The 12,814-nt window shown below is 35.0% G+C and overlaps 1 protein-coding gene across 1 annotated transcript in view; it reads right to left on the bottom strand.

Moving 5' to 3' along the window:
- Positions 1-1,678: 1,678 nt before the first annotated feature.
- Positions 1,679-12,814, bottom strand: part of LOC108295108 (intraflagellar transport protein 57 homolog) — a gene marked incomplete at its 5' end in the record, with an annotated part of 51,550 nt that continues 40,414 nt past the window's right edge. The window contains 5 exons of the mRNA XM_017517161.2: positions 1,679-2,147; positions 3,162-3,228; positions 4,927-4,989; positions 6,345-6,476; positions 7,275-7,346. Of these exons, the coding sequence (XP_017372650.1) occupies positions 1,969-2,147; positions 3,162-3,228; positions 4,927-4,989; positions 6,345-6,476; positions 7,275-7,346 (513 nt within the window). The remainder of the gene's footprint in view (positions 2,148-3,161; positions 3,229-4,926; positions 4,990-6,344; positions 6,477-7,274; positions 7,347-12,814) is intronic.

Raw genomic sequence — 12,814 nt, 5'->3', positions numbered from 1 at the left:
ACTCAATGCATTTACTAGACGCTTTGTATGTGCTGGGCACTTGGCAAGGAATATGAAAAGAAAAGATTTTGTCCTATGCTAAAGCAGCTCAATCCATTAGGCAGGACAGAAGAAAATAATAATATAGTAGAATAAGATCTTTATTCAAGATAAGCCCAGTGTTCTATAGGAAGAAAGGAAGAGCACAGAGCCCAACCTGAGTTAACCGAATTATTTCAGAGAAGGAAGTAAAAATAGGCAGCTTATATTACTCATTGGAAGAATTGTTAGATTTTTACATGTTTGCATAAAATAAAGAGTGTACTTTGCTTCTGAGTAGAAATACATTTTATGGAGAGTTCTGATTTATCTAAAAGTGTTCTCTGCATTGATTGAATTCATCAGAAAACTGCTCAGGCATGACAACAGCTGTGCAAATAAATTCCCAGGCTCAAAGCTTGTGTTTCATTTTTTGTACTAGACTCCTTCCAAAGATCATTCAAGAAAGAGCAACTTCAGATTTTTAAAAATGCTTATTTTCCCAGAGTGAGTTTTCTTCCTTTTTTTTTTTTTTTTTTTTTTTTTAAACAAATTAAACTGGCTTGTCATTGTATTGACTGTCATCCTCTTGGGTAGTTTATATACACTAACTTTCTCCTATCTAAACTTAAACTAGAGAGAGGTCAGAGGTCTAGTAAGGAAAGGGAAAGGTCTGTGTATGTGAGCATGTCAGGGTATACATCTGGAAAGTAAAAGCTAAGAAAAAAAATGCAGAGGAGAAAAGTATTATGGTAAAAAATGATAACATTTTTATTATTTTTGTTGTCTTAAACATAAAGCATTCTTATCAAATTTTACCACTGCTTTTAAAAATTATTTTAAAAAAACAAACGTAGGCTGTCTCCTGCTTTGTGTTCCCCTGGCCAGTTTCCCTCACTTCTAAGTCTGGCACTCTAATGCTGCTTTTTTCACCAAGAATCCTAGCCTACAAAGTTGCTCAGGAAAATGCATAAGTAAAGATTATCAGTACTAGACGCTAATCTTCATGCGATCTGTCATCGTTCCTTCTTCTACAAAATGGTTCCCTAGTATAGCTGATACCACAGAAAAAGGTAGAAATTGAGACATGCATATGCACCTTCTCGTCATTCTAAGACCAGGGTCAAACATGACGGATTGTTCAGTTACCATTTTTTCTTTTATATTTATTTAGTGACCTTAGATCCTAGAAGATAGTTTCCCTATAAAATCAATTTAGCCATGAAATATTCATAAGAAATAAACTTCACATGTTAATGAGGATACTGAAGGTTTTTTTTAACTTTAAAAAAATGGCAATTGTAGGTAACCATAAAAGTGACGCAAGCGTAATTCAGGTTCTTGGGAAGAATCTTGCCTACCCATTGTTAGCTGCCTCTGGGTGCAAAGCACTTATGATCACTGTAGAGGTGAAGCAATGCAAAGTACCGTGTCAGCAGTCCATGTTGTGACAGCAGCAGCATCTACAGAAAACGTGGCTCAGATACATTGGCTTACACAAGGAATGCTAAGAAAAGTGAGCCACCAGGTAGGAGATTTAACATAGGTAATGATTAATGAAAGCTTCTTAGAAAGTGAGTATTTGTAATTACCTTATTAAACTTTACATCAGTGTAAAGGCTCCAGCCATCATAATCACCACCATATAATATATGAGGGAGAAAGTGAGTATTTGTAATTACCTTATTAAACTCTACATCAGTGTAAAGGCTCTAACCATCATAATCACCATCATATAATATATGAGTGAGAAAGTGAGAATTTGTAATTACTTTATTAAACTTTACATTAGTGTAAAGGCTGTAACCATCATAATCACCATCATATGTAAGTGTACATATGTAAAAAATTCCCATTGAACATAAAATTTATGTTTTGAAATCTATGCAACATGAAATATAGTTTGATATAAAAAACCCGACCAATCAGAAACATGAAACACAGTATGTTTTAATAAAAGCCTGCTGCTGGTTCTGGAATGACTGTTACATGCATGTCCCTAGTCATGTTAGACTTCTCCTTCAGCTTTGATTGGAGTAATGTGTGTTCCACAATCCCAATTCTAATGTCCATCTCTACAGTTTCTTGCTTCAGTTTTGTTAAGCTCTGTTTAATCTTCACCAAAGGAGCTGTAGAATGAAAATAACATGAAATAAAAATGTTCATTTGGAACATCAGTGCATTACAGAATTGTATGACATTTTCCTCACTTTGTCAAGCCAAAAATAGGGTTAAAAACATAGCCAGCAACTTACTGACATTCACACAGTTTTGTTGTGGCATTTTAAGCACCTGAGATTTTTAGGATGAAAAAATGATGCAGTATTTGATGTACTGAGGCTAAGCTTTCTTCCTTTTCTAGGAGAAGAGCTAAACAGGTGTTTAAGGATGTGTTCAAGATGATTTTATGAGCTAGCATATTTGTCTGCAGGAAAAGGAAATACAAAGCGGGGAAAGGGGAAAAGAGAATTATCTTTGAGACATAGATAATGGGCCCAGTTAAAATATATTGAAAAAACAAACAAACAAACCCTAAGCATTCCCTTTTGCAAGATCATTCAGTATATATCAGTAGAACTCTAGAATTTTTTTCTAGGGCATAGAAAAGCCTTTGGAAATCAGTACTGGCCCATATCAAAGTAACCCACTCACAATGAAGGATGATTACCAGAGGATGATTAATTCTTCTCTATTTGACCCCTGCCCAGTCAGTTCTACTGGGGAGGAGGGAAAATAAGGGTTACTACATCACTGCCTTAGTGTCATTTGGGCATATACTTAGTGCCCTTTTGTACATAAAATAGAAAAAATAAAGCTCATTTGATGAAAAGAGAATATAATATTTTTTAAATTGGCATAACAAAGCACATATTTTAATATTTCCCACCCTTTCAATCAATACAGTTTGAATTTTAAAAACCTCTAAATTATAGTAAAAAAGCCTACTACCTTCTCAGCTGATTAATAAGAAAAACAGTACACTGAATATCAGACTATTTTTGCACCATAAATCTTTCTTCAAACAAGCAACAAATAATTTGTTTTAAAAAGCAGTCTTTATATATTAATACAATTTTGTTAAGTAGGTTTCTTGAAGAGCTATTTTTCTCTTGCTTTTTCCCCTAAAATGAGCGTGTACTTACCACCATCAGTCATGCTGCTGCCTTTTTCTTCCATTTCTTGTTTTACCTTTTCCAATTCTTCCATAACCTTTCATGAAAAAATGTTTTCATGAGCCTTACCTTGTAAGAAACTTGCAAAATTTTTGAATTATGTATTAAGAAAATTTAATTTAGATATGAGGCACACATAAATAAAGATATTAGGAATATTCTGAATATATTCAAATAATAAGATAAATTGTGCAGATATAGAAAGCTTTTCAGCTTCAGAATGCTCCTAATGTTAAACTTCACCAAATGACTGTAACATCAGCTTTCTCATGTTGCAATATACTAAATACAATCAAAGTTGTTTTAGTCACCAGGCACTCAAACCTTACAATTAGCTCATAGCATATACCTTGCCATTCTCAAACAATTGGTTGTTAATTAGAATAGTACAAACATCCTAAAGAGACTTTAGATTTCTAAAGGTTTTCTGGATATCTTTCTTACTATTATAGGTCTATAAGACACTATGTCACCTTTTCCTCTACAGGACACTAAAGAAATGTGTGTATCATATGGCTATGTATAACAATATTTTTAATGCTCTATCCAAATCACGAACTCCAAACTCCAGGAGGCATACTGTGCTGTTAGGCTGGTTCCTATCTGAACTCTTATCTGGTGATTATACTACCATAGCCTCTATTATTAGCAAAATTCCAAACCAGCATTCATATAAGTAGAAAATACCATCTTTAAGAAATTGAAAAAATTTTTATATGATCTAGAACTAAGCTATAATTATTGTGACTTAGTAGGCTTTATTTTTATAATACTGGTGAGTAAAACCTTCCCTGGGAATAAAGTGCTCGTCCAAGTAAAGCAAATTAATTTTTTCAGGCACCTGAAACGTTACAACTGGGGATAACTATCGACTCCAAAAGAAGTAAATGGTTCCCTGGACTCCTTTCAAGTGTTAATTTACCTAAGGTAAGTGAGCACTTTACTTCTGCATACGGTTTTATTTGCTTAGAAGCACCACAGGATTAGAGTCTAAATATTTCGAATGTTATATTTTTAGTATTTTAAAATAACTTTATTTCTCAAATAATCTCTATAAAAGAGGCTTACTTCTTTCTTGTCAAAACAGTAAGGTTTGTTTTAATTACACTGGATTGTAACCAAAGATCATCTTGGATTTTAGTCCCAAATAAACTGCTGACCTTTTTTCATGGTTTTTTCCTCCTTCGGCTCTTCAGTGAAAAATGGGAATACATATATGCCTCTCTTGCAAGATCATAAAAATAAATGCAACTATTTATTTTTATGCAAACATTCTAGAAGTTCTCAGGAGGAGGAGGTTATAAGCCACACCCAATTGTAGACAGAGAAATACCCAGGACACGCACAAGTTATTGATAATTGTCACTAAAAATAAACGTTATATCTTAAAGATTAATGTTAAAATTTGTTATAGATTCCCTGAGTCAGTGCTTTACCTACTTTCCTCTATGTCAATAATTATTATTATGTAAAAGATATTGAGGAAAGTTATAAGTGTGCTAATATTATGAGCAGGTTTTATGTTGAATTTAATAGAAGTTTTCAGGCATCTTGTGGAAATACGAAATGTATCAATTATTGATTCACTGATAGGAAAATTAGGGATTGTCTCCTCAAGAAAATTATTTAAAGACACAGGAATCAACTGAAATTAGCAGTGTTAAACCGTCTGGGGGTTCTCAATGGCTGGGCCCAGCTGACACGCGAGAAGCAGGGCAAGAGCATCGGTGTGTACCTCAGACAGGAGTCTGGTCCTTTCCGTTACTCCTCCGTTTCCCTGCTGGTATCGCTCCTTTGCCTGAGAGAAAACATATTTTGTTTAATGGCAAAATCAAAGCGGCTGCAGATTAAATATGACTGATCTCTTTGTGTTTGCAATTTCTGCATGTTATTTTATGACAACCCCCACTCCTTGTTTGTGAATACATTTGTGAAAGTGACATTTAACTGAGGCCTTTTTATGTCCCTAACAGGCGCCATGTATTTAACTAAAGTGCTACAAAATGATGAACTACCTTAACCTTCACAAACTGACTGTGTACCTCTCATGGGCATGGTTCACAATAAAAACTGTCCTTGGTCATTCCTAAACAGTTTAGGAGAGTGGCTCTTGGTCAATCTAATTTGCATGCTATGCAGAGAAAATCAGTTCAAAAAAATCAATCAAAGTAGAATATGAAGCTCAGCAATTAATAAGGATTAACATGCAGTATGACAGGACAATCAATTGGAGTATGTTCTTGGAAGCTAACAATCAATTATATAATATTAATTTAGACAGATACATGGTGGCTTCAATCAGAGAGTTTTACATCATTTTGATAGTTAAAATATCCATAAGTGTGTATATGAGGAAACATACGCATATTAAATAATATGATCAAAAAGTGAAGATTTCTATTTGGTCTTTGAGAACTTCTTAAAGAACAGAAGTATCTCAAATTTATTTCTACTTTTTTCTCTTTCTCAACTTTGTCTGGTAAAGCCAAAAAATATGCCTTCAATTGATGTTTACAAGTATCCTTACGAGTCTTCTTTAACATCAGAAAATACGGGGCATAAATCCCAAAGGAAAGCTTTTAGATCCCTACTACTGGGACGCAGAACTGGTGCTTTCAAAGGCTAGTGATTTTGTTTTTTGGTTAAAATTCTAAAACTTTGAAAGAATGAAAAGTTTATCTCATTTTATCAATTAAACTGTTTGTCTCTGAATATGTGTTGCTTTCACATTCCTTTTTATGTGGTGGTAAGCCAGAACCGCAAGGACTGTCTTTTTCCTTTGATACATGTAAATGCATAGTATTCTTCTTCCTCCTACGCATATGGTAAATTAACAACAGACTTAGAAACAAAACCAGGTGTCCTGATACTCTGTTCCTGTTCTAAGCTATGTTTCCCAACAACATATGCCTTCGTTTACTTAACTCAAATGAAGATGTGCATTTAAAGACTTCTAGGAGAAAACAATTTCTATTACTTGTAAAATGAAAATAAGTTAACTTGGCTTGCTTGGCTTCCTAAAGTGGGCAGAGAGTTGATGTTTTGCTGTTTATGAAAAGCATTTCATGATTCTCAAATGAACAATATTGTGTCAAGATTAGGGTTTAGGGTTGTTAACTTGGAATAAATCCCTGGAAATCATTTGTAAGTTACCTCACTCAGCTGGGCTTGAGCTGCGCGATATTCTTGAACCAAATTCTCAAGCTGATTGTTGATGTACTTTTCTCGGCTGCCGATCTTTTCCAAAGTCCTAGTTATTTCATTATGGAGTTTGTCCAAAAATCCCTAGAAATTCCATGGGATTTGCAGATAGAATAACTCACAAATGTATTTTTTTTCAAAAATAGTTAAAAATGGGTTAAATCTCAATCAATTCTACAAATAATCAACTACACTTGCAAAAGAGGACAGTTTGAAATTTTCAATAGGACAAAATGTCTGTGATGAGAAATATTTTAATCATACTTTGAAGAATTTTAGAATAAAAAAGCACCTACCAGTGTTAGTCAATTCATTTGTCATTATGTATACATAAAATTTATGTGACTATAATTAGCTTTATATGTTTCCAGTCAAAGTAGGTAAGGAAATAACATGAGTTTCCTATAGCACAATTCAAGGTGACTGAAGTATTCCAGTTGGAAGTAGATCCGGAAGCCTGTAGCTCTAGCCTGGGACATACAACTTCTCACTCTAGCTTTGCTTCTTTGTGGCATTCTCTAAAGTTCCTATTTCTGGCCGGGCAGCAAGCCTGGGGAGGCTGTAAGTTATAGGCATTGGTGGCCTGGTGTTCTGTTCTCTTCTTACTTAACATTCAGAGAGGAAAGAATGACAAAATGTTTCTAATATATGTATTAGATATATATTATACATACATATATGTATATGTACAGCTTTTATGAATATATGCTAGCATTCTTTAGTTGGTCTAAATATTAGGTTAGTTGAAATATAATATGGTACATTCAATTAGTAAGTTCCTTAAAGGCAAAAATTGTGTCTTTTCTTCTTTCATGTTCTCTCATAACAGGTGTTCCACAAATGAGTAAATGTCTATTGATTCACCTAAAGTAACTCCTATACCTTGGTCTCCTTTAGAGCAGATTCAATTCCATTTTTGTGCTGGTGCATTTGGTCAACATGGATTCTCCAGTCCTACAGGCAAAGAGCACATAGAAATAATGTAAAAAATACTACATTTCCTTCTTTCCCCCACTTCTTGTGAAGTTGTATACTTTATCTTAATTACTTTGGTTCCTGGCCTATTTCAGGTGGGAGAGTCCTATTTATACTTTGCAATCAGATTATAAAGAAAAATGTGTAGAGCACTTTAAGATAAAAGGCTCTAAATAAATGTAAATTATTTTATGTGTTCACAGAGTGATGTCTGACAATTGAAATATAAATTATGCCTGCACTGCTGGTGGTTAATATTTATGACTACCCATCAAAATGAAAAAAAAAATTCTAATTACTAGAAAAGAACTACTCGTTTAAGCAGTAACATTTATGCTCCCAAAAGCAACTCTGAACTCAAACATCATATATCAAAAATTAGTTTGTCCCTTTGGAAATGAAAATGGGGTCCTCTTCTTCATGAAGACTTTTGAGTCTCTTTCTCAGTAAAGGAAGTTAATAATGATTACTGGGGTTCATGTCTTTTAAAGTACTGTCTATTACTACTAGACTAATCAGAATTAGTGTGCATATTTGAAATCTACATCAACATTTTAATTATCTACAAAATATACTGTATTAAAAATCAACATTTTATTTTCCTATAAAATATATTAAAAATATTTCAGTTCACTTCTAATACTTTTTTATTGTATTTTATTTTACTTTAAGTTCTGGGATACATGTGCAGAATGTGCATGTTACATAGGTATACACATGACACGGTGGTTTGCTGCACCCATCAATCCATCATCTAGGTTTTAAGGCCCATATGCATTAGGTATTTGTCCTAATGCTCTCCCCCTCCCCTTCTCCCCTACCCCGTGACAGGCCTTGGTGTGTGATGTTCCCCTCCTTGTGTTCATGTGTTCTCATTGCTCAACTCCTACTTATGAGTGAGAACACGAGGTGCTTGGTTTTCTGTTCCTGTGTTCGTTTGCTGAGAATGATGGCTTCCAGCTTCATCCATGTCCCTGCAAAGGACATGAACTCATTGTTTTTATGGCTGCATAGTATTCCATGGTATATATGTGCCACATTTTCTTTATCCAATCTATCATTGATAGGCATCTGTGTTGGTTCCAAGTCTTTGCTATTATAAACAGTGCTACAATAAACATATGTGTTCATGTGTCTTTATAGAATGATTTATAATCCTTTGGGTATATACCCAGTAATGGGATTGCTGGGTCAAATGGTATTTCTGATTCTACATCCTTGAGGAGTCACCACACTGTCTTCCACAATGGTTGAACTAATTTACACTCCAACAGTGTAAAAGTGTTCTTATTTCTCCATAACCTTACCAGCAACTATTTCCAGACTTTTTAATGACCGCCATTGTAACTGGCATGAGATGTTATCTCATTGTAGTTTTGATTTTCATTTCTCTAATGATCACTGATGATGAGCTTTTTCTTCATATGTTGTTGGCTGCATAAATGTCTTCTTTTGAGAAGTGTCTGTTCATATCCAAGAAGTGGGCACTTTTTGATGGTTTTTTTCTTGTAAATTTGTCTAAGTTCCTTGTAGTTTCTGGATATTATACCTTTGTCAGATGGATAGATATCAAAAATTTCCTCCCATTCTGTATGCTGCCTGTTCAATCTGATTACAGTTTCTTTTGCTGTGCAGAAGCTCTTTAATTTAATTGATCCCATTTGTCAATTTTGGCTTTTGTTGAAATTGCTTTTGGTGTTTTACTCATAAAGTCTTTGCCTATGCCTATGTCCTGAATGGTATTGCCTGGGTTTTCTTCTCAGGTTTTTATGATTTTAGGTTTTATATTTAAGTCTTTAGTCCATCTTGAGTTAATTTTTGCATAAGGTGTAAGGAAAGGGTCCAGTTTCTGTTTTCTGCATATGGCTAGCCAATTATATACCTGATGAACATTGATGTGAAAATCCTCAGTAAAATACTGTCAAACCAAATCCAGAAGCACATCAAAAAGCTTATCGACATGATCAAATCAGCTTCATGCCTGGGATGCAAGGCTGGTTCAACACATGCAAATCGATAAATGTAATCCATCACAGAAACAGAACCAATGACAAAAACCAAGATTATCTCAACAGATGCAGAAAGGCCTTTGATAAAATTCAACACCCCTTCATCATAAAAACTCTCAATAAACTAGGTACAGATAGAACATATCTCATTTAATAAGAGCTATTTATGACAAACTCATAGCCAATATCATACTGAATGGGAAAAAGCTGGAAGCATTCCCTTTGAAAACTGGCACAAGACAAGTATGCCGTCTCTGACCACTCCTATTCAACATACTATTGGAAGTTTTGGCCAGGGCAATCAGGCAATAGAAAGAAATAAAAGGTATTCAAGTAATAACAGAGGAAGTAAAATTGTCTCTGTTTTTGCAGATGACATGATTGTATATTTAGAAAACCCCATCATCTTGGCCCAAAAACTCCTTAAGCTGATAAGCAACTTCAGCAAAGTCTCAGGATACTAAATCAGTGTGCAAAAATCACAAGCATTCCTGTACATCAAAAATAGACAAGCAGAGAGTCAAATCATGAGTGAACTCCCATTCAAAATTGCTACAGAGAGAAAAAAATACTTAGGAATACAGCTTACAAGGGACATGAAGGACCTCTTCAAGGAGAACTACAAACCACTGCTCAAGGAAATAAGAGAGGACACAAACAAATTGAAAAATATTCCATGCTCATGGTTAGGAAGAATCAATATTGTGAAAATGGCCATGCTGCCCAAAATAATTTATAGATTCAATACTATTCCAGTCAAGCTACCATTGACTTTCTTCACAGAACTAGAAAAAACTACTTTAAATTTCACATGGAACCAAAAAAGAGCCCATGTAGCCAAGACAATCCTAAGCAAAAAGAACAAAGCCAGAGGCATCATGCTGCTTGACTTCAGACTATACTACAAGGCTACAGTAACCAAAACAGCATGATACTGATTAAAAAAAAAAAAAAACAGTTATATAGACCAATGGAACAGAACAGAGACCTCAGAAATAACATCATACATCTACAACCATCTGATCTACAAACCTGACTAAAACAAACAATGGGGAAAGAATTCCCTATTTAATACAAAGTAAAACTTTTAAAAGGCTTGAGAAATACCCATTGTAAAAGAAAAATGTAGTAAGTTAAAGTAAGTGATGCAACTTGGCTGTTTCTTCATTGCACAATCTGTTTGCATACCCCAATGCTCCACTTTACTATCTACACTTTTTTGTGAGTAAAGGGATGGATATTTTGTGAACAGTCCCATTCTACCTATTACTTAACTTTGAAATGGCCTAGTGACTGCAGGGTAAAAAACTTCTTGGGTACTTCAAGCATACCAGTTGTAAAATTATAATATCTTAAAGCTGCAAAGAACCTCAAAAAGCATCCAGTCTCACCCTTGTCATTTTGCATATAAGCAAACAGAGACCTGGTGACAGCAAGGGACCCACCCAAGGCCACATAGATATTGGTGTACCTGGATTGAAGCCAAATATACTAATTTAAACACAACACATACTGGCAATTTGGAGTAAAGAAAAAGGGCAACTGGCTACCTGATAGTGAGGGTGCTAGAGCAGAAAACAAATCAGCACCTTCTGTTATCCTCAAGTATTTTCCTGTTTCGTGGGCAAAAAGTGTCTCAGAACTGGAGAGCTGAAAAGAACCTTAGAGATCATCCATTCACCTACTCAACAATCATCTAGTGTAATGTTTTCATTTTATAGTTGAGGAGACTGTTCACCACCGGTGACTATGACTACACAGAGGTGGCAACGGAACAAGGCCCCTCCAAGTCAGCTAATCCACACTGGAACAAAGAGGAGGGACAGCTGGCTGGCCTCCTGCACCTGGACCAAATATGGGTAAACCTCAAAATGGAAACCTACTGAAGCCCAAATCAGCATCCTTATGAAAGAAAATGAACCTAACAAGGATCATTATCATTAATTTTTTGAAAAGTACTCATTCTGCCCGGTTCTAAAAAGAATTTCAGAGGCCTTAATAAACACCAAGCTCAAGTATTTACATATCTTCCCTCTTCCCATCAGTCTCTGTTTTTCTTTGCCTGTTTCTGTCCATATATAAGTATGTAGAGAAATGCATATATATATATATATATACACACACACACACACAATATATGTATATATTTATATAGTTTTTAACTTATTATAATGGATATGTTAAAATAGTTTGTGTTCTGCTATTTCTACTCAGCATTATTTATAAATATATTTTTGCATGTATTGACATTTAAAACATTTTGAGAGAAGCAACGAAGCCTGACTCATCTATGTATAACTATGATAGCATACACTGATGTAAAAACTCCATGGAGGAGCTGGTATTTCTGTGGAAACTTGAAGCATAAGTAGCATTTCAACAGGCTGTGAAGATGTGGGGAGGAAGGCTATTCTCAGCTGAGGGAGTAACAGGAACAAGGAAAATACATGGAGAACAAGTAGCCTAAAGCTGGCTAGCATGGAAAACACAAAGTTTTTGGGGGTGGGTTCAGGAGGATAGATCATGAGAAAATAAAGCTGGAGAGGGAGGGAGGTTCAATTAGATCAAGGGCTTTGCTTACGACAACTAAAGATCATAGATAAACTTTATTATGTAGATAATGGGGAGCTATCAGATGTTTCTGGTTTCAGCTTTAAAGATAAGTGTGTGTTTTGAGAAAATAAGAGTGAAGGGCTGATTAGAAAGGCAAGAGGCTGAAAGCAGGGAGGGACCCAGTTCGGAGGCTAAGAGTTCACATGACATAGGTAAGCAGGGTCTGAATTAGAGCAGTGCTAGTGAGAACAGAAGAGAAGGGATGGATTCAAGGGACCTTTTGGAGGCAGAGCTAGGAAAGCTTGAAGGCTGACTAAAGGCAGGTATATGCATGGGGTGCCTGAAGTGAAGGTGGGGTAGTAGAGATAACGTGTCTTTGAGGTTTCTAGCCTGAGCAACTGAGCGGATATTAATACTACAGTGTGACAGGAACAGAACAGATTTCAGGGAAGTCACAAATATTGGGAATTTGTGTTTGCACTTAAGTTTGATAAGCTACTGGGACATTCATGTATTTACAAAGCCCTTTAAAGCGTTAAGCTAGTGATGATTTGTAATTACCTGCCGGGCAAATCCGAATATTTGTTTTATTAAAATCTTCTAGGTGTATACATTCCTGATATAAAGTTAAAAAAAATCAAAAAGTATTCCTACCCTAACTTCTAGAAATTATTCTCACAGAAATAATTGGGAATACACAAAGATTAACGTACAAGTTCTTGATAAAAGTAAAACAGCAGAAAACTAAATATCTAACAGCAAAGGACAGTTTAAACTAATTTTGTAATATTCATTCTACTACAAATAATGCAGTATGATACTGCTCTTATAAAGCTGGAAACCAAGTGAAACTCAGTGATACACTGTTTGGAAATATAAACGTGA

The sequence above is a fragment of the Cebus imitator genome, unplaced genomic scaffold, assembly GCF_001604975.1.
Source record: "Cebus imitator isolate Cc_AM_T3 unplaced genomic scaffold, Cebus_imitator-1.0 Scaffold619, whole genome shotgun sequence".
NCBI classification, from domain to species: domain Eukaryota; kingdom Metazoa; phylum Chordata; class Mammalia; order Primates; family Cebidae; genus Cebus; species Cebus imitator.
The sequence above is the reverse complement of the archived record's forward strand: the minus strand, read 5'-3'. Positions and strand labels throughout refer to the sequence as shown.